General features: G+C 26.8%; 2 protein-coding genes across 2 annotated transcripts; both read right to left on the reverse strand.

Annotated features, from left to right (window-relative positions):
* Positions 1-7570: 7570 nt before the first annotated feature.
* Positions 7571-10807, reverse strand: LOC112692564 (ragulator complex protein LAMTOR3). The gene is made up of 4 exons (XM_025567276.1): positions 10590-10807; positions 9562-9655; positions 8553-8692; positions 7571-7887 (listed from the first exon to the last, which is right to left on the reverse strand). Exons 1-4 carry the CDS (start codon positions 10593-10595, stop codon positions 7753-7755), a joined length of 375 nt encoding a protein of 124 aa, XP_025423061.1. The 5' UTR covers positions 10596-10807; the 3' UTR covers positions 7571-7752.
* A 904-nt stretch (positions 10808-11711) lies between these two features.
* LOC112692562 (pre-mRNA-splicing factor CWC25 homolog) lies at positions 11712-16062 on the reverse strand. Its single transcript, XM_025567275.1, is given in 6 exon segments — positions 11712-12224; positions 12285-12544; positions 13094-13415; positions 13417-14305; positions 15667-15780; positions 15865-16062. Coding segments are annotated over 5 exon segments (1653 nt in total). The 5' UTR covers positions 15761-15780; positions 15865-16062; the 3' UTR covers positions 11712-12136.
* Between the last annotated feature and the right edge of the window lie 11183 nt (positions 16063-27245).

Below are 27245 nucleotides of genomic sequence, written 5' to 3' on the forward strand. Positions count from 1 at the left end.
TAAAGTACCATCAATACGTGACTTTTTATTTTTTATTTACTTAATTAATTTACGGTAATTTATCAAAAGTTTTTAGTGTATACATTTAAAGGCAGCATATGAGTTAATTCCCAGGTGCCCGTTTACCTGTATCGATACCGGTGAATTGATTCTGTGGCTATTAAGAAATATGTATGTATGAGTTGATCCCTTTGTATTATATTGTTGCACACAGGGCTTATTCTAAAGCGCAGTTGGGCTTATTTTGAGTAATTTAGAAAAGCTAGATAGGCACTTGATAATAAACTTTTGCGTAATTGAGTTTTATGATTTATTGTTGTAGGTGATAATAATATAATACAGCAAATAATAGTTACTACGAGTATGTTATATGTTTTTAGAATATGAATATTAATTTTATATTTGATATATACATCCTAGTATATACAGTACAGTATGTATAGTGAATATACATCCTAGTATTCCTAGTAAATTTTATGTATTATTACTTCATTTAAATATGCATGCGTTGATAAAAATTCTTAGAATAAGCCTTGGTTGCATAGCAGTAGCGAAAAAAAACAGGTATTTCATCGTTTATAAGCTTATGACAATTGATTTTAGACAGCAATTTTTGTAGTCAAACATTCTAGAATTTTATACGCGTTCTCCAGTACCTCTGCAACCGTTGTAAGTTCAATATCAATTCGTAATGTCCATTTTTAAATAAATGTGTATAACAAACGAAAAGTCTAAACTCAAGTTGAGTAAACTAAAATAGTAATCTCATTAGCAGATATTAATTTTTATAAACAATGTGTTTCAAATTTTTACCTAGTACAATCTAAAATGCAATTTCCAAGTCAATAATATATATCATACCATCAGTAGCGTGGCAAGCATATTTCAAAACCTAAGCAAAGTATTTAAATAATGACCCACCCCTCCCTCTCCATCACTAAATAATACATAAGTATATAACTATTCAATTGTACTAGCTATAGGATTTTCCTTACTTCTTAACCTAACTACCATATGTGCATATTAAATTATTTTATCATTTTAATAATCATTTTATATTTTTTTACACACATTTGTTCGTAATGCTGTCTATGATATGCAATGTTGTATGGGACAAGAATATTTTGTAGAATCTAATTAAACTTCTGGAGTCGTCACCAGAACTTTGAAATTGTACATTAAACAAATATAGAGACAGGCAACAGAAGGCAAAATAAACAGAAATGATTGCAAATTCATTAAATAAAAATTAATACTGTAGAATTCAATAGAAAATTATATAATCTTCGGTGTCAAATGAATAGCGAATTAAAAGAGATAAAGAATAAGAAAAGTGAAGCAGATGCCGATGATGTCGTGAAAAGTTCTTTAGAGAATTTTGATACTAAAATTTTCCGTTTGTGTTACGAGATGATTTGAACGACGGAAGTATACGAAGTATTGCCTATGAATGAGCATGTGATCAGTTCAGTACCCATTAAATCTATAGAGAGAAATATATTCATTAATTACAAATTTGTGTTTTACTAACTTATTTTTAAAAACATATATTTCAAATTTAAATTACAAATATGGGAATTTATTAAAAATAAAACTGCTGCTACAATTATAATCCTTTATTTAATATTTGAACCCAGGTAATTTAATTGTGATTTCGATCTCTTATAAATTGTAATCGTAATAAAAACATATTATAATGTTCTTAGCTGTGTCGAAAAATCAACAAATTTCAGATCTTGTTTCGTAACTGTAGATATCACTATGAATATGTTTACTTTTTAACTGTTTTATGGATTATTGAATCACAAACAGCTTTGACATCAAACCAGTCAACGCATTTAACTTTGAGCATAATAGTGTACTTTGAAAGTAATTACATATAGACAATGGCTACTAATGTTAGCTGTGGTGTAACGAACCATGAGAATGTTAAGCAAATCATTTATAGTCCAAAGAAATGCTCGATTTGTAAAAAAAGATGTTTCTTTCGACTAAAAAAAATGATAAAATGCATAGGTAAGTAAAGTATAAGTAGTATAGACCAGAAATATAATTGTTATATTTTTATTGTTTATTTAATATTACGAAATTGTATATAATATACATATACATTAGCGTCGATACTCATGATGAATTTCTAATTAAAACATAAAATTTTTTTTTTGACAGCTTGCAAAACCGTTATGCACACTAAGTGTTTTGTGGCGGTCAAACGATCGGCGTGCAAAGTGGCAGTGGACCATCGCTGCTTTTGTACCGATGCCACTGCAGTGGTGACGGACGAATGTGTTCTGTCGTTAGAGAAAACAGACAGCGAAGATGTCCCGATGCAGGTGACTGGAACGGTGATACCGGACAAGATTCAGCCGGCTTCAATAGCGCGGCTCTCGTGGAAAATGCAGGACGAGGTCCTGCGGTCTTCGATTGCGGCTTTGAAAGAGGTGAAATACGATCAAGAGGCGATGCTGGCCGTGGCTTATACCATGGGTATGCTTCTGTACAAGGTAGAGGACGCGACAAAGACTGCGATGAATGAGCTCGACATCGCAACAGTTGTTAAAAGTAAGGCGCAGGAAGAAGTCCTGCGATCTTCGATTTTGGCTTTAAGGGAGGTGGAATACGAACAAGAGGCGATGCTGGCCGCGGCTTATACCGTGGGTATGCTACTGTACGTGGTCGAGGACGTGGCAATGATTACGACGAATGAACCCGAAAGTGTAACAGTTGTTGCAAGTAAGGTGCAAGAATTTACGGACAATGAGAACATTTGATTCTTCGAAGTTTCAAATTTAATATGTCAATGAAAAATCTCAATATCTATTCATTGATCATTGCATATTCAGATTTCAATTGGTTCATTATTTAATTTTTTAGTTTTTTTATTATATTTATTTTCCGTATATGTTCTTACACGAACTTTTTTTTTTGATTCTTATATTATTACTATTCATTTTATAACTATATTACTCTGTTATGATGAAATTATACTGTACTTATAAATAACACATATTTCTTCTTTTTTTATATTCGTGTCTTACCTGTATTCATATACAAAAACATTTTTCAAAAAAAGTTTTGAAAAAGCACAAAAAGCATTTTTAGAAATACCTAATTTTTTGAAAGTTTTTATGTAATCAAATTTTTATTCTTGCATATTAAGACTTAACAATTTAATATTATCTTACTCATATAATAACCACCTAACGGTATTGAAAAAATTAAAAAATTGAAAGTTAATATATAGTTTATTAGCGTTAATTAAATTTGTATACAATTATCACAGAATCGACTATTTTTACATAGATTTTCAACTTTAAATGTTTATTAAAAGAAATTGATCCATCCATTTATAATGAAATAATGAAATGTTGAACTCGGATGGAATAATATGTTTTGAATATTTGGTTAAAAAAAATGTTTTCTTCGTTAAACAATAAAATGTTAAACAGGTTGATAAAAAAAAAAAAAAAAAACTAACCAACAATTAGATTAAACATGATAAAATATATAAACAGTAAATTTTTTTATTGAGCTTTGCTTAAAATTGTTTTACTAAAGAAATGAATAATAATTTCTTTCTTTAAAAATCAATACACCTATAATCATTATCCAGTCCAAGGACCGAAGGGATGAAGAACGAACTTCTGACACTATTATCTAACCATTTTTTGATTCTTATTTTACCGTGATTATACGTGGTACTCATTGTTATAATGTATTATTCATTATACTCATTATTGTGTGCATATTTATATGATTATTGTTGTTATTATTTTTTTTTTTTTTTATTGGAAAAAATTAGCTTATATGTCTTACAATTCGAATGGAAACAATTTCCTACCTTCTATAAATTAAGGTTATAAAATGTAAATTAATTTAATTATCTTTAAAAGTAGTTACTCCAATGTTTTTAAAAAAAATCTTTATCAATACAAATTATTTAATGGTCAGTGTCAGTAGCGTGGACAACATATTTCAAACCCTAAGCAAAATATATAAATAATGACCCACCCCTCCTCATACTCCATAATATATGTATATATATATATATATAAATATGTATGTAACTATTCAATTGTACTACCTATAAGACTTTTTTTAATTTCTTTCAAATACTTAACCTATCTATAGTTTGTGCATATTAAAATATTTTTCAATGTATGCAATTAGCCAATTTAATTGTTTAAATAAAACATGTTCATAAATACATGAGCCAAAGGACACACAGCCCCTTGGTAGGTTACTAGGACTAAGACATTGTATTAAAAAAACGTCGTTCATCACGCTACTGGATATCATATAACCATGATTCAAAATATGAAGACACTAAAAAAAAAAAAATGTTGGGAGACTCCTCGTATTTTGGCTGACCTCCTAGTGATGTCTCCTGGGTAATGCTAATAAACCGAAATCGTTCGTTCATAAATGGGAATCAATTCATACCTACCTTAAATGAACCCGAGAATCAACTAATACATAAATGAAGTCTTGGGAATCAACTCACCAACACCGGATTTAAGTAGCGAACCTCAATTGTAACCGTTAATCTAACTCGATAAAATATAAAACCCGATCTTAATCCGTTAATCAACACTCGGAAAAAATTAGCCCGTTTGACTTTCTGAAAAAAATACCGAAAAACAAGTTTAACATTATGTTAAATTTCGACTAGCAAGAGACTATCTAAATGTATTACTTTCCTTAAAATATATAACTCTGTGTTCATTTGACTTCAACACTCTACAAAATGCCTGACAAGCCATTTTATGTAATACGCTAATAGGTACCTACCTAATTCAGAATTATTTACTTAGCCATACATTTACATTTAAAAATTGTAATTATGCCAAACTTAAGATATTTACTACGATTACCTATTTCAGTTTCATGTTTAAGTTTTAATAAAAATGAAAACAACTTAATTACCTATACTGCTAGATACAAGAGATTGATACAAATTGAGATTAAAGACAAAATAGTGATTTTAATTTAGGCGTACAAAATGTAATGAGAAATTCGTCCCCGATAAGGATGTTATCTCTTTTCTATGATATACAAATTTTAAGCTAAGTGGTAAGCGTGACTGCTTTTAGTACATTTCAATACACTTTTAGTTAATTTTTTTCATATAATTTATATGGTATTACAAACAGCCGATTTATTAAGTATAGTACAGGCTACACTGTAGCTGCTACAAGTTGATATTTATTGTATTCGAATTTATTTCTAGAAAATAAAACAACAAAAAAAATCCGATAAGAGACTGTAGGGTTAAGATTTCATTGTTCATGTAGTATTAATCGTATTTTCCCCTATTATGGATATTATATTTTATCATCACAAAGCGTCAACAATATATTGTTGTTTAATAATTTATTATTATTATACTATGCATTCTTCAGTATAAGTATATAGGTATCTACAGTGCCGTAAAAATCATAGATGCAAGCGGTGCACAGCACCGGGGTTCGCAGGGTCAAAGGGCCCATAACAGTTAAACGTCAATTTTTTTTAATTTGATTCATAATTATTGTATTATTATCTTGTATTTAATTCTATACAACAATATGTAAAAGTCTGGTCCGTTTTATTTGGAATTGTTTATCTAAATATTGGGAAAAATTATAAGCCTAGAGAGACATAAATAGATTACTTTTATATGTACCTATACTTTTATAATTTATTGTAAATCATATTTATAAAATCCATAATCATACATTCATATTATATATTTTATCTATCTTTGTAGTTTATTCTACAAGTTTTTTTTATTAATAAAATATCCTCGATATACAATTGTGATCTTGTTTACCTACTAAGTTGAAGCATTACACAGAATTGTTTCAGTATCAGTATTTCAGCATTTAATACAACCACAAATACTACCCGATCTAAGAAGTAAAAAATTCCCATAGTGTGAAGTCAGTCCGACTTTTTTATGTAACTCAAGAAAGAGGGGCCCATGTACATTTATCTGCACTTGGGTCTTTGACACTAGTTATGGCACTGCCTATCTACTAAATATAACATTGAAGTTAAAGATTAAAATCCCACACTTAATTTTTCACAGGCGTACAAATAATTATGGCGCGCGAGACTCATAAAATGGCGAGTCCCTGGCAGCTGCCCTCCCGCCGGCGTTGTAGGTACGACTAACAAAACTAATGACTTACGTTCGGGACCAGTGTTATTTAATCTACTTTTCTTTATTTATTTTTACGTTTCGTTCGCAATAATTTAGAGGTGTAAAAAATATCAGTAAAACCGTACAGTTTAAAGTAATAGGGGAAAATGTGCTATAATCGGAGTATGAATCGGAATTTCGAACAGCGTAAAAGAGAATTTAATAGAGGATAAGTATTGTGGAGTTACTATAGAAAGAATAGGATAAGAGTTGTGGTTTTGGAGTAGCATTAGTCGTGAAAAAATTTGATTGAGAAAATATTGAAATAATCAGAGCATGTTATGCATGAATATACAAGGCAGGTGAAGTGAGTTGTCACTATACTGTACTACATTATAAAATCTATAGGATTCCTTTACATTCTGTATTTCAATCATTATTGTTAATGAGATTCTTGAGTGTTTGAGATGGCATTTGCTTCATTTACTCTGAACTGTATTGAAATTTAGATTGCAGTTAAATAAAATGTAGATAGGATATTTTAAGTTTAGTTTAAAAACATATTCAAGTGTGAATTTTTAAATAATTTGTAAATACTACAGAAAACAACAAATGTATTGTCAAACTATGTTTTATATCAAAATCATTTTTCATAAGTAGCCAAGCGTTTTGACCAGATCCAGATATTTTTGATCTCATCATTTATATCCATAATAATTTTACCTATAATATTATGCAAATCAATAATCATGATAGAAAAATAATTAGGTAAATATATTATTATTCATTATCTTCTTTTAAGTTTTGTTGGTCATTATATACACACACATATAAATGTATATATACACATCTACTTAGTTTACTAATTATTTACTTCATAAGTATCCTGTTAGTAAGATCGATTTTAAATTTTATAAATATTTAAAGCCTATTGTATTGATCAATTGCTTTTTAAGTTATAATAATGATGTGTAACTAAATGAATAAACCCACAATAGTTAATAACTATCACTTTATTAACTATACATTTTTTTTTTTATTTATTATTATTATTTTGAGTTTAAGTATATACTTAAAAATAATTAATTCCTTTGTTAATAAACCCTAACCAATATCATACTAAAATATATGCAGATGTACCAAATTATGTTCAGTTTATCTTTATTTTTATTACATTTTACTTGAAACTAACAATCTTGTTTTGTAATAGTTTCAATAATTAATATATAAATTATATATAAAAAAAAAAATGTATGAGAATACAAAATATAATATACAACAAAACATTTACATCTTAATTAAAACCAGAACTTCTAGAGCTATCTAATAGTGTTCCTTAAAAACTATCAAACTGATCCATAACATATTTTCTGGGGATTGACATTAAAAACTATTTATGGAAAATATATTGGCATTTATTTATAAGGAAAAATCCCATAAAATATATACCATAGTGAATCTAACTGTATATTGTATTAACAGTTAAAAATTAACACAATGAATAAAGATCATAAACATTTATACCCTTTTTGACATTATGTTGGAGTAAAATATAACAATAAAATAGATAGTTATAAATTAACAGAAAAAAATTAATATGTTTTATACAAAAACAAAAATAATAATAACTAAGGAAACTGTATGGCTCTTAAATCTTTTAACAATGGTTCCAATACCTTTTCTAACCCCAAAATATTGCCAGTATTTGCTTTTTCAGCAGCCACAAATGTTACTAAAAATCTTGGGCAATTTATTTGGACTACCTGAAATAGAACATTATTATAGTTAATTCAATCATTTTTCAACATACAACTGTATTAATATTATACTGATTTCAGACAAATTTTATTGAGGGGAGGGTCTAAACAGTATGTCCACAGAATAAGTTTATTTTAACATATTCCTTGATGAGAAATTCTAGAAAATTCTTCTATAAATTAGTTAGATATCACGAATAATACATATCTCGAAGTGAATTTTTATCCCCCCTTCATCTTTGAGTTATCGCGACTCAACTGTATAAGTAATATAAATTAATATAAATAAAAAATAATAAAATAATAGCAAATAAATAGTGAATATATAGTGAATATAAGCGTTTGGAAAAATTCAATAATGAAAATTGTTTTGTCCATTGAATTTATATTCATAAATAATAAATGAAAATTCAATGTTACTTTTTTTTTTTTATAAGTGTCTGAAATATATATTTTTAGTGATTGGAAATTTTATGGACCATTTAAATAATATTAATTTTGAATTTTTTATTTTGTGATGAAACACAGGTAATATGTGAATACCTTGTTCCTTTTTTATAAAACTTAAAAGTCATTATTGTACTGTATTTAATTTTTTCAGATTACCCATAAAATATAAATAAATAATGTAACACAAAAAACATACAATTTCAAAAATATTAAATACACACTTGATTATTTGTATAAAAACAAATAACTGTTTTGTTTTTTCCAAGTTCTAGTTTTCCTGCTTGTTCCGATGCAGAATTAAATTCTGACAGAAACGAATGTTTAAAATTGAAATTGTGTTCAGATGATTTATTGGCATGAGCTATAATATAAATAAACATTATTAAATTAACATTTTTTAGTTTAATAATTTTATCTATGATGCCTAATATTAAGTTCGAATAAATCACATAAATTGTCACTTTAAATTATTGATTACCTCACAGTAAATGTATCTATAAGCTAATTATGAATAATTCTGTTTTTAGGGTACTTAATCAGAATTAAATTTTTTTTAATTACTAGTTAATTTTATTCCTAAATATCTATAAAATATTACCTTATATTTTGTTATATAGTACATTACATTTATGTATACCAAGTTACAAAGGTACTTCAAATTATATGAATAAATTATGAAAAATATGAATTTAAATAAAAGTATACATTTAAAAAATGTAATTTCATATAATTTTGTTTAACCTGGATAATTAAAAAAAGATTTTAATCAGTTTGAAGCTTTTATTTTAAGTATCATATGAACCCAATAGCATTAATTATAAATACTTTTTATAATCAAGGCCAATTATTAATAAATTTATTTGAATATAATAATTTAATTAATTAATTAAACATTAATAAAAAGTAACTCTACTGAATTAGCTTGTTTTAATTTTTTGAATGGTATATAAAGGCATGCATCCTTAATTGCATAAATATAAAATGCACAGATACAGATATGGCAAACACAAATTATGTATTTAAACAAAATACTGACTAAATATTATAGCTATTATTAGTCAAAAATAGAAATTAAAGAAGAGGTATCCATATTAGAGCAAGATATTATTTACATAAAAGGTTCATTCAATATATAGATAGTAGAAGATAGGGAAGTATAAAATAAAAATTGGAAATAATTAGTTATTATAAAGAAAATAAAATATCAAATAGATATATTACAGTACTTACCTTTTAGAATTACTACACCATCAAAATCAGATATAAAAATTGAATAAAGACCTTCAACTTTGTTTAATGTTTGCTCTAAATATCTTCTAAGGTCCTAAAATAATTGATTCAGAAATAATTTATATATTAATCATGAAAAATTAATAGGAATTAGCATTTAGTATTAAAAAAAAAGTATACAATTTAATTATATTAAAGAAATAGTTTTACTCATAGATAATAGTGAAAAGTGAATTTTATAGCGATCATATATTGTCCTAATTAGAAAGGCTTATAGTAATGTAATTAATTATAAGCTTACCTATAAGAAATAGGTATAATACATTCATATGATCTACAAGAATTTAAAAAAATTTAACAATTCATCTGTTCATACAATAAATTAGTTTTGACAAATAGATAAAAATGTAGAAACATTTTATTAAATATATAAATACAACCTGAATTACTAAATCTTCAGAATATTTTAAAACAGTTATTTAAAAAAGAAATACAATAAAACACTCAACAGTTTGAAAAACTGATTTAAACATTTTATAAAACATATGAACTTAAAACTATTTTACGATACTGCTGTATCACAGAATCTACAAATATTATAATTCATAACATTAAAAGTGTACATACACATCAAATAAGTAAAAGTATGTGGTAATTTTTTGATTAATATCTGTAACAAGAACTGAACGAAAAAGTAACATATCTTTTCACCAACAATTAAATGCAATGATAATAATAACGAGTTGTTTTAATCTAAACAAAATGTTATGGTCTGGGCATAAGATTTCAAGTGCGAAAATGTTATGAAAATTCACAAAACATTGTCAAATAAGTTAAGAATTTTTTCGGCATGTATTTGAAAATGACTTTGATTTAATTTTAACCCAATTTATGGAAAATAAAAGTCGTACCATATTCATTACGTAACACATAATGATATTTATGACTGTCAGAATTCCAGTTATAACTACCGACATGTAAGTTTAAAAAGTCTTAATAATAATTATGGTTCTAATTAAATGATTAACCTCCATAGTATAATTTTGTGATGTATCCGATGGTAGAACTATTATATGGTGCGAAAATCGTTTTCGAACATTCGATGTTTTGATATCGGCTACAAATATTAATTTAATTAATAGTTTAAAGTATGTTAAGACCGAACGATTATTATTTACAAACGGTTAAAAATTCGCAATGGTCTCAAAATATAATAGTAAAAAGGAAAATAAAAACGACGAATTATCACACCATCAACAGTTATCAATTTGTTATCAAAAACAAAATCCCCATTCAACAATTACTCCGTCAATAGATTATTTAGTGATCCAATATAATTGTTAAATATTAATTCCTATTTACAATGTAATTCGTCTAACGATGAGCTGTTTGACTTTGTACCAGTCGCGGATCCAAATTTTTGATGAATTAGTGCATCAAGACAATGAAAATATGGTTGTAGTAAATGCATGGACCTATAAACTAGTTAATATAAATAGATAAACTCAATAGATTTATGGGTAAATGAATATTTGAAATATTGAACAAAGTTCTGTGGTAACATATTTACATCTTATTGGTAATTTAAATAGATTCTTCATTCATTAGATAACATTAGTTTATTAACAATTATAATAGTTGATTATCCAAAATTGTATTATTTTTCCTTGGAGAGATGATTTGGTGTGCAGCAGTTAAAGAAAATAGCCACAACTATCTGTGTTTGATTAGTTTGGAAAGAACATTAAAATGAAAAATCTCTGCTGGTTTTAAAATTACTGGTTATAACTCAAATGTATTCTGTAATTAAGATATTACAATACAATATGTACTAGTAAGTTTAATGTTATATAACTGATAAACTGATGTGAAGAAGAAAAATGTGAATTATCATCAGTTATTACTATTCATGAAAAAAAATCAGTAATCCTATACTTTGGAATAGATATTATTGCCAAACAATTTTATTTCAAGCACAGTATAGTGAAATTACTTATGATAAGCCAGGTCAGTCTAATATTAAAATTGTAGTTCAAGAGAAATATAAACTTAATATTTCTCTTGAATTACAATTTTAATAATTTTTATATTATAAACATTAACTCAATTAAATTTGATACAATATGTAAAAATATATTAAAATTAAAAAAAATGTTATTGTTAATAAAAAGTTGTAAAAAGTTACTTGCCTAAAGAGGTATTCAAAAAAATCGTATCCTGGATTTAATATTTCATGGACAATGCTTCAGTACAAGTGCATACATGCAGTTATAGATTATTACATTTTTTGTATACAAGATTTATTAATTAAACAAACATGAAATGTTATAATAACTAATAAAAATATTATTTGTACACATATTGGAACACTGAAACAGTCAATAAAAAATAGCTCATTGTAATATGGAACATTATAGATTTAATCTATCTAAGTATAAGTCAATATAAAATAAACTGCTTACACAATTATGATAAAAAAAAAGAATTATTAACAGAAATATTAACTCAACTACAGTTTATCATACATTATTGATACATTATTATACATTATTGTACCTATATAATATGTAATAAATTAATCTGTATTCTTTTGAAGTTTATTTACGTTAGACTTGATACTTCTTTCAACGCTAACTTGTGAAGCTGCATGTGCCAATTGTTTACTAAAAATAATTAAAAATGTAATAAAAATTACTTTTAAAAATTTATAAATTGGTACTTACATTAAAAACTCTTTACTATAAGGTTTTTGTTTTTTTTCATCATTTTTATCTTCTCTTCTATAACGTTTAACATTAGAAGAACGTTCTTTATCTCTAGTTTTTGCATCCTCCATCATTTCTTTTCTCATTCGCTCCATTTCTTCTTCAGTCAATTTCTTCTTCTTAACAGGTGGTGATTTGGGTCGAACAATAGTATTTTTTTTTATGTTTGCCGGTGGAGGACTATTGATTGGTTTTTTTATGTTAAGACCTTTTGGAATCTGTTAAATAATAAAAAAAATTAATATAAAATATTTTTACTTCTTAATTTCAGGAATTATATCATCAAAACAAAATTAATAATTTTTTTTTTCTTTTTTTGAAACAAACAGAAAGACTAAATTTTTAATTTTAACTGCCGGTTTTTTACATAAAATAATTAATTTTATACTATCCAAAACCATAGTAACTAAGTTTTAATCTTGATTCATTTTTCAATAATTATATATTAAAAATTTGCATTAATTTACAATTCTATTAGAATTATTTTCATAATTTGTATTCAATAGTTTGGTGAAAAATTTATTTTTATAATATTAGCTATATTTTTAATATTTTATATTATACACATAAATTATCAAGTTCATAATAAATGAGATTTTAAAGCTGTTTTCCAGAGAAGATCCTAAAACAATTCATATGCACTTTTAAAAAAATCTATATACCAAGGACTTGAGAGCATTCGTGGTCTCTTCAATAACTCATGTGCTTAAGTCACCACAGATTATAAATTAATAAAAGGTAATCAATTGAGTATAAAAATATCTTACTATTAATCCATAGTTCTTTTTTCCAATGTTTTCATTTTTTTCATTATCTGAATGAAATTCTGGGCTATGTAGACGCTTTGAAGACTGCTTTACTTCTTTACTTTTTTTTCTCTCATCATCTGAGCTAGAAGTGCTACATGACTTCCGTTTTGGGTTTTCTTTTATCATATCATTTCCTTTTTGATGTTTTTTACTTCTTTGAATACTTTTTGATCTACTTCTTCTATTACTCGAACTTGGTCGATGTCCATGACTGCTTATTATATGTTTAGAAACCTTGGACTCATGTTCTCTATCAGAACTATTTCGTCGATAAAACTGTTTTTTTTTTTTCTAACTCTTTATCTGAACTTAGAGATTTGTGTCTCTTATTATCATTGTATCTTTTCTTTTCATTTTTTTCTTCTTGCTGTTTAAATTTAAATTTATCATCTTTTTTATTATTGTCTTCTTTTATATGTTTATTATATTTGTATTTATCTTTAGAAATACTATCTATTTGTTGTTGACATTTTTCTTCAGAGATTAATTTATTATGTTCATTCCTCTTTTTAATAAAACTTTGACGATCATCATCTTCATCTGTACTAACTGACCTATGTTTTGCTTTACTATTATTATTTTTTTGATTCTTATTTCTCTGATGTTTATACTGATTTGTTAATTTATTTTTAGAAGAAGAATCAATATCATTTGAAGATGAAACTGATCTGTGTCTATCACTTCTATTTTTATTTTCATTGCGTTTGTGATCTCTGTATTTAAAAGTTTTTTTTTCATTTCGTCTCTTATTGTCTTGCTCAAAATCAGATCTTTGTATATTTTTCTTTTGTTTATCAGTTAATCTCTCATTATAATTGTTTTTTTCATCTTCTTCAGAACTAGACATAGCTGTTTTATGTTTACTTTTATGATCTTTCTTTTCCTTATGTTTCGTAATAGATAATATTTTAGCAAGATCCAGTCCAGCTTTTTCATAGGATTTTAAACGACTAACTAATATCATATCTAACTGGCGATCCTCAATAGAAGGTTTTTCTAATTTCATCTTTTGTTGTTTTTTTAAAAGCATAGGGTTTTGTAGAATTTTCTGTGTACATTCAATTTCACGCTTTTTGATATTTACCAATGGATCTTCCAAAATTTTTTTAGTCATATCTACTTGAGAAAATGTATTGTTTGTTGGATATTTTTGTGGTGGTAGGATTGATTCTAAAAATAAATACACCAATTTAATTAATACATAAACTATTCTTGAACTCCTTAGTTAATATATACTTTTTTTATGTATGGCAATTAATATCATAAAAATATACACAATATTATTTTAATCTTCAGTTATTCAGGTTTAAGTATAAGCTTAAATCTTAAAATATATTTAAAAATCTTAATTTTCATAGATGTATATTATGCCTTGAAATAGCCAATTTAATAAATTTAATTTAATTTTATAAATATATATATAAATAACTATTTCTCATTCCCATGATATAGAATCAATTCAAAATAACTTTTTAAGGTATCTATCCTATAAATACTATATCCAAAGGTTAGAACCCCATTCTGCTTATAAAGGAGTTTCTGGTTTTTTTAATATGGATTCTTTACAGTACAGAAGGAACACATAAAATATAATATTTTTATTTAAACTCATAACTGGTACGACTAATTGTCCATTCCTTGTCAAACATTTACAGTTTAAAATACCCTCAATCAATACGCGAATTAAGAACTTGTTCTACTTAAAAAATATTTAAAAAAAAATATATTAGAAACCTCGCCAATAAACATTTTAATGGTAGCAGGTAATGCAACTGTTATTGATGTTCTTAATCATGTTAATGTCGATACATTCAAATCACTTTTAAAATCAAAAAGAAAATAATTCAAATTTTCTATAATTCTTGTTATTTTTAAAATTTAAAATTATTGTTAAATATGTTTTTTATTATATTATACTTTCATTTTCTTTTTTTTATTATTATTTTCATAAATATTTTTGTAATGTGACTGATATTGATTTTTTATTTTTGTTAATGTTGCAATGCTTAAATTATATTTAAAATCAAAAAGAATATAACTCATATTATTTTTAAATTATTGTAGCATATATTACTTAATAATTAGTATATTATACTGTTATTATAAATATTATTGTAAATAGAGTTGATTCCGTAATAAAGAATATTATTATTATTATTATTATTATTATATATTATTATATTATATAAATAATTTAATTTTCTAAAAAAAATATTCCAAAAATAACTAAATATTGTAATGGCTGTTGAACTTATTTAAGTTATTTTATAATATGAAAGTATTTAAAATTAAATAGTTACATGATTATATTATTTAATATCTCACACCTATGACTTTTTTTATAACTATAACATTTTAAATTGACGCATAAAAATGTTTGATATTGTATACACCAATTTAGAGTGACTACAAAATTTATAGAATATTAATCTAAATGTAAAATTTGATTTCTCTACAAACATTTATTTTTGTTGGCACATTGAGGAAAAGCAATTAAAAATTTTCAAACATAAACTGTTCAATAAAATTACCATCGTCCGTTGTTTCATTAAATTTTTTGTCAACTTTTTTCCCCAACAGATAATCTTCTTTTTGTATTTTGATACCATCATACATCCAATCCATGACGAATACTTTAGTAAAACCTACAACAAAATGTTTATTAAAAATTAGCAATAAATTTAACCATAAACGAATCATAAAATAAACATGCAGTAAAATTCACTTACAGAATTATATTGGACGTAATGTTACACTAGTGGCTTTTAACAACAGTTTCAAGTCGATATAATATTATTTATCAATTTGAACTAAAGTAACGTTAATTTACGAAAATAATCGACATAAAATAAACAGTTAAAACTCAAGACTGGTCAATCAAAGTAATTATTTTTCAAATTTCAATGCGTTGATTCGTGTTTACAATAACATCGTTATCTCAGATATGAGCAACTTGATGATAACAGGAACATCCGAACATTATTTGTATTCTCATTGCATATTGTATATGCTCACGGTAAACCGATTTTGAACATAGAACCACAGAACAATAAACAGTAGAACCTCGATTATCCGAGGTAATGGTGAGGAAGGCTAACCACGGATAAATAACAAACACGGTTAATCGAGACATTTCATTAAACGAAAAAATATATAATATTGTATGCTCATTAAGTTTGAACTATTTTATTTTCGAAAATTCTATAGCAAATGCTAAAAACACACTAAATAATATGGAAAAAAATTCGACAGAATTGAAAATTTCCTATACGTATTAGTTATAACGTGATTAGATAAATATGATTGTTGAAGAACCTCTAGTAAGTCACTATTCATCTTAAATAACTTATCTACCTGTCACAAAATGGCCATATTATTATCGTTGAAAAGGTCGTTTACGTTTTTCGACAATTTGTATTATGTACGTAACATGAAAATACGTTCGTCCGACCTAATAAGACTTTTCAGCATAGGCGCAAATAGCGTTTGAGATTTGGGGGGGGCTGAAGCCCTAGGTACTGAATTTTGCATCATAAACTATAATAATACTAAAAAGGCTAAAAAAAAATCAGAAAATGTTTGGGAGGGCTATTGAAGTGTTTGGGGGGGCTTAGCCCCTAAAGCCCCCCCCTATTTGCGCCTATGCTTTTCAGACAAACAATTTCTAACATGCATCGCCTTGTCCCGGCCGTATGCGCGGCACCGTATCCGCAGTCGGTCCTGCAGCAGGACGAGCGCGTGTTCCGTGCCTCAACGTCGACATTGTGTTCGAGTATTGCATTTGCAAAAAAACGGTACCAACGATTATAGCTGCACACTATACACAGTTGGCCGGCTAAGAGGTTTCCGACACTCGACTAACTATTGAGCTGATATTACGATATCCCTACAGGTAGAAGTTAAAACAAACGGGTTTTTATCCAAAACTACAAGTATCGAAATGTTCGGTTGTTTTACATAATATTACCATTTTAGAACATGAAAAAGTACCTCCTATTGATCCTCTAACAGTGCAAAGATTCAATGACATTGCAAATATTCAAATAATGATGATATTTTATAACAATTTTAATGTTAATAATATTACAAGAAATTATAAAACAAGACGTTCATTAATTAATAATTATTTTAGAAATATGTTATAAAAATGTTTATTTATATAGTTAGTAATAAACAATGCTAATTATTTAATACTATTTAAATTTTTAATTTTTTTTTTTTTTTTTAATTTCAATATTAGTTTCTAGAAGTTCTTTTTGTAGAATAAATAATTCTTATTCATGATATAGTTTTATTTCATGTTCCTTTTTGGTAATTTATAACTGTAATTTGACCGATTCAATTTTTTTAGAGCTAAACCTAAGTAATGTTTATTTGTGTCTGTTGATTTTTTAACTTTTTTATGTTGAACTGGTTCTGGAAAAAAATAACAAATATTAGTTTAAAAAAGAGCAACAAAGCATAGGCGTGCACACGGGTGTGGCTTATAGGGCTATAGCCACACCTGAGACTTTTTTTAGGTAGGTAGGTGCAAAGTACTTAGGTAAAAAGGGCTAATAGCTCTTTTTTTTTGGAAATTCCAAATTTTTTTTATTTATCAATTTTATCAAATTACAAAAAATTAAAATTGCCTGAACTGGCGTTCATTGATAATCAAATTGTACATCAGTTTTTCTAATAAATTTTATTTCTACTTACTTATGTTTTGTATATCTATTTTTTTTTAAGGCGGGGTTTTATAAGCGGGTGGGTGATAAAAAAAAATAAAAGCCACACCGGAAACAGGAATCTGTGCACGCCTATGCAACAAAGTTTATAATTTTTAGTGAAAAAGGAAAAGAAAAATAACAAATATTATAAAATATTTAATTTAGAACAATATTTGAAATCAAATATTATTTATAAATAATTATATTAGTATATATTATAATTAATTTAAAAATATAGTGTTGGTATATTATTCTTAGTAATAACTAATTTATTGATTTACATATATACATACCTATATATATATGTATATATATATATATATATATGCATTATTTACACATAATAAATATAACTTACTTGAAGTTTGTGTTGTTGATGCATATGGGTTGTTGACTGTAGAAATTTCAGGATGTTCAAATTGATTTGACCTTTTATAATTTAAGCTTGAGTGAATGGTGCAATATACGCAATATGCACCCTTTCGACTGTTGGTCGACTTCTATAATCTTATTATGAACCAAAGACAACCTTTCTCGATCATTCACCCAGGTCTTATTCTAACGGACAATACGACCCGAATTGGATAGTAGGAAATATCAAAAGGGCAGTTGACTTTATGAATATGGACACCTTACAAAAATATAATTTTCCTTATAGAAAGAATGAATTTCTACTGAGGATTTGAAATTTTTGTAATTTATAAACCCAATTTAGTACCTAATAAGTAATAATTATGTAAGTTTACAATTTTTTCTCATACTTCGATGATTGATTAATCTATGAAATTTAAATTTAAATAATGGTATACATATAACGGAAAAGATTCGTATTTTTTTTAATATTTTACCACGCGATGATCAAAGTTCTAAAATATCAATATACAATTTATTTGGGGAAGGAGTAAGTATTATAATCTAAATAAATTTCATAATACAAACTTTTCAGTGTGTTTGGGCAATAAATAAAAATCTTTAGAATAAGCCCTGCATTCACCCATAAGCCGACATAAAGAAATTTCAGTAGGAAGTTGCGTCACTCACTCGACTTCCAATTTAGTAGTTTCATCTAACCGAAGCAAGTTCAAGTTGGACACACACCGCTTAGCAGCTTCGACGTCCTGTAGCTCGACAAGTTCTTGCTTGCCATTCAAAACCTTTACTACTGTCACTTTACCGTAAATGCAAAACAAGTTAAACACTATCATCGCAATTGATGGCCATTTTTTCCAATCGGTATACGATCAGAAATTTATTCGGCACTTTACGCCAAAAAGACTGTGAATTACGTAATGGTCCGGTTAGGGACGTTGCGATACTACCGATACCAATAAAATATCGATACTTTTCTTTCGATACAAGTACTTTTTGTATCAATACCCATGGTTTCAATACTTTACTCATATCGATAAAAAAAATACTGGTATCGAATCATTTACTAACCGCCATATTGGTTCGAAAATCAAAAGTGGTCGAATGGTATCGAACAATAATTCTTTTCTAGTAAAATGGTTTGCGTGCGTGGAGGAGGATTTGCTTATATAAATCAGTCATTGCACTATAGTCTATATTATGGGTCACCAAATGGAGGTCCGCTAACAAATTTTTCCCGGCCCTCGGACAAAAAATAAAAACACATATTACGATGATATTCTATGCGTTATTATCAGGGCTCGGAAGTTCTAGCAAATGCATATTTTTCTTTGTTCATCCTAGAACATCGAAAGCAAGATACAAATATGTTTCAAATTATTTGGATATCATACACAAAATTTAATTTTGCTATTTTTTGCATATTTACGGGTTTTATTGCTATTTTGCTAATTTAGGGTTTATAGTGCTATTTCTGGGTATATTTTCACATAATACAGGAAACAATCACATTTTGCTGATAATAATGATTTAATTAGTTATAGTTTTAAAAATATTTGAATTATTGGAAATAAATAGACATCATCAATTATTATTTTATTTTTTCATCGACAATTTGATGTACTAATATTTAGTGACTAAATACAATCATTTAATTATAAGTAAACTTTTACAAATATATTTAATTAATTTAACATTTTTGTTAAGTTTATAATTCAATTAGTCCAAACGTCAACATGTCCAAATATTTGTAAAATTACATTTAATTTTTTTTGTAATAAATTTATAATTTTTTTAACATAAATGCATATTTTTTGATTTTTTTTGCTATTTATAGCGCATATTTTAGAGTTTTTAAATGCATATTTAAGAGTTTAAAAATAAAATTTTTAGTGCTACAACTTCCGAGCCCTGGTTATTAATATTTCCATTGTTTCTTAAAACAAGATTTCTGACTTTCTGAGAAAAATTCTTAACGTTGTACGCTTATAGTCATAATAAGTTTCATATACGATAAACTCAGAAATTTTTTGCCATATTTCTTTTATCGCGACTGAAAAATATTTAAAAATATGATTTTACGTAATAAAATATAGAATATTTTCAATATTTAATCCATATTTCAAATAAAAATACATTGTTGTATTCAAGCCAGGATTAATGGGGGGGGGGGGCATGGCCATGAGCCCACAACGGATATCAAACGATAATAGGTCCCTGGCGGATAGTAGTTTTTTTTGTTTTTTTAACTATTTTTTTAGTTCGTATAAAAAACCAGTATAGAACGAGCAGTTCTCAAGTAGATTTAAATAGTTTAATTATTTTGTTTATAGAGAGTATTGTATTGGAGGTAATTAATATCGATTATATAATTAAAGAGTTTGCTTTCCAAAAAGAAAGAGAAAATTATTTATACAAATAAAATTTTTATTTTTGTATTAAAAAAAGCAAGAAATAAATTTATAAATTAGAATAAAAATTTTTATTTGTCTTTGAAATATATTTATGTTTGGGTCATCAATATTTTGATTATGGTTGTGGGCCCCTAAAACTGTTTATTCCCGGGCTCCAAATTATCATTATCCGGGTTTGGTTGTATTTGTAGATAGTTATATTCTAACATGTGCTATAGAATAATAATTTTAATAAAAATCGTTTTGAAACTTAAATGAGAGTGTATAAAAACTTTTTCAACTTTAACAGATCTTAGTATTTCATCGGTTAATGTTATTCATAATTAAAATTAATAATTTTAAATAAAAAACATTCACATTTAAATAATATTTTTTGGCATCATATTGCGACAGGAGCAACGATGAGACAATCCATGTCCAATATTACCTGATATTATACATAATCTATGTCCAATATTACTTGTATTATTTTATTTATGTTTGTTAAATATTGTCTTTCTTACAAATTATATTTTTTATAATTCCTGCCCATTGTATATATTAATACTAATAAAATAAATAAATAAATAATTATTTATTTTTCTTTAATTATTAAAGTGCAATTAATTATTGAAATATTGTATTTGTTCTTTTTATTAGAGCAAACAGCTGAAATCTAGAAACCGATCCTGAGTGAAACGAATTTACGAATGACAATCACTTATCTACTTACTCCAAGGAATAACGGTACGTCGTTTTTATTTTGAATAACAACTGTAATTATAATTGAATCAATTAATTTTTTATTTTTTAGTTAATATTTTATTTTTTATATTTAATTCATTATCTTTTTAAACTTACAATAATTAAGTTTTCTCGATTACGTACATTATATTTTTTCATTACTTGAATCAATTTTTTGCATTCAATATTTATTTAAATCATGTATACTCTAAATTATAAATTTAATAGTATTAGTAATTTTTTTATTATTATTAAATATATTTTTTTATTTCGTCTGCATAAGTAGTCTCTAGGCTTCTGGATAGCTCTTTTCATTTTTTTTCTTTTGTAATTAAAGCATTAATTTTTGTTATAATTTAAAGTATAATGTTTTTAATAATATTTACTTATGTTTTCTTTAGTACATTAATAATGTTTAAAATTACAATATAAATTATATTTTCCTCGATCTCCACGCACCAGGAAACTAAGTCTTTTTTTAACGTACTTCTTTTATCGCGATTGAGAAGTACTTATTTATAAATATTATTTATTGTTATAAGACATAATTTTTAATATTTAATCCATATGAGCAATAGCCTAATAGTTATAGTAAAAATCGTTTTGAAACTTAAATGAGTGTATAAAAAACTATTACAACTTTAACAGACCTCAGTATTCCATCGGTTAAAGTTTAAAAATAAAGTGTTGTAAATAAAAAACATACACATTTAAATATTATTTTTTTTGGCGGCACACCGCGAATGGAACAACAACGAGACAGATACTCTATGTTTAATGTTACTCATATTATTCTACTTATGTTGTAATGTACACTATACGTGCACCTATTTACGTAGGTTGTTCAAAAAGTAATGATAAAATCGCTATATTGAAAAAAATATTTATTTAATCATCCATTTTTACATGTACTTTTTCAATGTTATCTCCCTCGGATATTATTCACTTTTTTCATCATTCTTGCCACTTTTTAAATACGAATGCCATTCCATCTTTCTCGAGCTCTTTGCACTTTGCCTCCACAGATTTGATGACCTCCCGATTGCTGTTGAATTTCCGACCCCTGAGTGGATACTTGATTTCAGGAAATAGCCAAAACTCGCATGGGGCTAAATTTAGACTATACGGAGGGTGGGATACAGTTTTGATACCACGAGTGTTTAAAAAATTCACTATAGTATTAGTGACGTGGGGCTGTTATCTGTGCATTATCATGATGCAGTAACATTAATTTTCTTATGCGGTCGCTTTTTGTTGAAATGACGCAATATCGTAGTTAAAACCGATTTATAATAATCTGTCATGACCGTTCGGTCTTGGAGGACAGCGTATTATTTGACACCATACACTGTAGTTAATGATTCATATACATTTTTTCGATTCTTTCCAAGTTTCATTAAAAATTTCAAGTTATAACGTTTCTCTGACTTACTATCCATACTGGAAATGGTAGGCGAATATCTAACGCACGTTATAAAAATTGACACATTTGATCACACACGTCCACTCACTGCACCGATCGACTTGTAACTCGGCATGTAGATAGATAAAATAATGGAATATACGATAGTTTGCATTGTGAGCAGCTTTTACAACAAATTTTTCCTCAGCATCATTATTATCATTAATTTTTGAACAGCCTACGTATTTATTTACTCGGATTAATTGGGCGTCAACTTATAGTCGTACTGACTACAAATAATTTACCAGGATTTGTTGTTATGGTAATAATATATATTTATACATATATTTATTGATATGACATAATTGAGAGAATTTACAATGTTTTAATAATTTTATACAATATTGAACATAATAAATATTAATGTAGTTATCATTTGACTCGGCAAATGTAAACTAAAGAAAACAATAGTAATTTCGCAGAGTAATTATATAATCTTAAAGTCACATTCACAATTATAACTATTCGTTTATGTACTCACGAACAGCGTATTTAGACTTACTTCTAAGGGGGGAGGGGTGACTCAAATTTTTTCTTTAATTGAGGCTTAAAATGTACAAGTCAAATTTTAGTAATATTTAAATCAAGTGAATCCTTAATATTTAAGGTTTTTTTTAATATAATGTCGGATCCATTTAGAATCGACTTTTGTGTAGTTCTTTTTTAAGGGAGTTTATCTATTCCGCCGAATATCTGTATATATTGATTGCGCCGAATATTTTTATATATTGATTCCACCAAAGATTTATATACGTATGTAAGAATATAACATATATATTATAATATTAAAACATTTTCGGATTTTGTAAATACATAATATTGTTTCCAGCAAATTTACTACAAATGCTAAGACAGCAAATAATATTTTATTCTACTCTACAAATTCTAATTTAAAATTGCTATACTCAAGTGACAAAATATTGGTATATTTAGATCTATATTTTAGATGGTATATTTTATAGTTGCTCAAAATATTTCTATCAACTCTTTACGGTTCATATTTTTTAAAAATGGACATATGTGTCATTATCCTATTTCTTATTGCTAGACAAAATCACAAATACATAACATATGCAACCACATTTAGATGTATTATTAAAATATGCTCAGTTCAAAATTTATATTTCAATCCAACTACAATTGTTGCTGATTAACAATTAGTGATTATGATATATATTATAATTATTTATTTATTCTATAAAATGTATTTATTTATTTTCTTACTTAACTTCGTGCCACTATACCGTCGTGCTAGATATGGTATATATTTATTTATTTAATTGTAATTCATACAATGAATACTGGGCCTCACTGAGATTGGGGCCCAGGAGTTCTTACATTAATACATGACACAAATAGAAAGCAATTACATAATAATTAAGAATAGAGAAAAAAGTACTTAAAAATAAACATACATAAATATATATAAATTATAACAATGTACCTACTATTATCATATTGAACCATCTAAATCTAATAACCATTAAATTTTATTTATTATTTTGGTACCTACTATTTTAAAATGTCTACTTAAAGTGGTTTTATTCGGCCAATTTATTAATTAAAATTGTTTTTTAGCATAACTGGTATTAATGTTATGTGGTATAGAATTTATCATATTATGTTTTTTTTTAGGATATAACGATCGTTTTATAATATAATTTTTATATAGGAAATAATTTTAATACTTTATAAAGATTTTCAGTATGGTATCTTAAAGTGTTTTATTAAAGGTTACTTTCAATATTTGATTTCGACAGACTTGTAATTCTTTTAGAACATTATTGAACGCACCACCCCAACCAATTATACCATAGTTAATGATCGATTCTACTAATGTTAAATATACTTGCTGCAATTTAGTCGAATCTAATATGTTACGCAAATCTCTAAAAATATAAATTATTTTTCTTACTTTTTTACTTAGAACATTTATTTGGTCTTTCCATTTCATATTATTACAGATTTCAATTCCTAAGTATTTAACAGAGTCAGATATAATAATTGTTTCACAAAGACATTCTGTAGGAATATGACATAATGTATTATGAATGTTTATACATTTTTTTTGTTAGTATTGAATTTTCGGTCAAAGCATGAAGAATGACGTGAGTTTTCTCAAAATTAAGAAATAGAATATTTTAGAGCAGCCATTGTGTTATTAATTTTAGATCTCTACTTATTAATTCAAATATTTCATCCCATGAGTCTGTTTCACATAGCATTACAGTATCATGTGCGTAACAAATAATTTGACTTTTAAGGGGAAGTTCATGGATTCCATTTATTTGTACATTAAAGAAAATTGGTGAAATAACAGTACCTCGAAGGACTCCACATTTAATTTGTTTAAAAGGGCTTGAAGTATTATTTATTTTGACACATTATTTTCTGTTAGTTAATTATGAAGAAAATAATTTTAGATTATCACCACGAATGCCTATTTGGTTTAATTTAGTTATAAGAATGTTGTGCTCAATAGTATCAAAGACTTTTGCTAAATCTAGATAAACTGTGGCACATTTTTTATTATCATCTAAAGATTTGTATATTAAATTAGTTAGTTTTGTTATTGATTGATCAGTTCCTTTGCCCGGACGAAAACTATATCGAGAAAAATGAATAAGATTGTTATTTTCTAAAAAAGTAACTAAATTTTTTTAATAATTTTCTCAAATATTTTTGCAGTGTTAGAGATTACAGATATGGGCCGAAAATTATTTATTGAATTGGAATTTCTTTTTTTTATGGATTGGTGTTACTATGGATAATTTAAATACATCAGGTATAATTGATTGTGAAAGAAAAAGATTAAACATATACTCTAGAGGAAAAACAAGGAAAGATATATTTTCTTTTAGTATTTCAATCATTATACCATCAATTTCGGATAAAGATCCGTTTTTTTAATTCTTTTACACAATTTATTATTTCTTATTCGTTAATACTATGAAAACTGTCGAAAAACGGTTTGTTAGGGGAATAATTATTTTGCATAGTCAACTGGTTGTTTCCTTGAGTTTATTTTTGATTTTGTTTGATTTTTTTTTAATAAATCAGAGGAAATATTCATAAAATAGATAATAATTAATTAATTAATAATAAATTGTTAATAAGTCATTATCGGTGGTATCACTAATTCTAAAATGTAATATAAATATACTTATATACTTTTATGGGCACATTGTTTTTTTTTTTTTTACAAGGTATTCATTTCTAATTCTGTTTCATTCCTAATAAATGGCCTCTTAAAATGGCCCGACCCAAAGTTCCCCGACTCTGGATCCGCCCCTGTGCAGTTCTCTTCTCCGTAATCACACTGGATCTGTAGTTGGTCCGGATTGGTAGTTTAATGACCGTTATCACGTACTGCGATTAATTAACAGGCATTAATGTCTCTCTCGACAGGTGGCACAGTTCATTCAAGTTTGGTGGCGGCAGCACTGACGGAGCGGTAAAGGCAAAACGTGCGCATACTATTGGTCACGATGTGTATCAGCGATATAACCTAATGGCCGAGAGACACCGATACAACACGGGAAAAGGACAGCGAAAAACGATAAATGTGTTTCAATATGCTCTAACCTGGTGGCCGACCGACATTGATACAATATTCGGAGAACGGGGAACAACAAACGGCATGCGGTGGACGGTGTAGCACTGCTATTACATTAATGGCCGAACAAATGACAATCCTTCAACTTATAGCCGAAAGGACTGTTTACTGCTAACTCTTTATGTAATAGTTCAGTGCTCCAGAACTAGTGTTCTAACCAAGGACGGCTCCGGAGCTTTAGTTAGGGAAGGGGGGGCAAGTTATAATTTTACAAAATCTTATAACAAAAAGAAAACAACAATTTTTACAACACAAATTTAAGTCGTCTATTTTTAAAATTGACAAAAATATCAATAATATGATCTATTTAATCTAGAATATTTACTTTATGATGTACATTAATTAGGCATAAAGCTGATAGTATATCTTCAGTTATCTTTGAACGAAGCCAAATTTTTAGTCTCCGAAGTGTGGAGAAACTCCTTTCAACCGTCATACCTCTATGGCTCTATCTTCATACTTGTGCATGTCATATAATAGTCCATATAATATGCATTTTTTTGTTAACAATATAAATTGTATTTTTATAAATACGGTACGGCCCCTAGGCCCCCTCCTCGGTTCTAACGCCGTGGTCGGTGGGTTTATATAAACCATCATGGTATGCCGACTATACAAATACAAATACAAATACAATACAAATGCCTCGAATACTAATATTTCGATTGTTGAAATCGTTCGGTTATTCCCATCATTATTTGATACAATACTACGAGAATGGGGTACAACGAACTGTATGCGACGGACGGTGTGGTACTGCTATTACATTTATGGCCGAACAAATGACAATCCTCTAACTTTCATCCGAAAGGACTGT

This window comes from Sipha flava, unplaced genomic scaffold (assembly GCF_003268045.1).
Source record: "Sipha flava isolate LNK unplaced genomic scaffold, YSA_version1 74_pilon_pilon, whole genome shotgun sequence".
Lineage (NCBI taxonomy): Eukaryota > Metazoa > Arthropoda > Insecta > Hemiptera > Aphididae > Sipha > Sipha flava.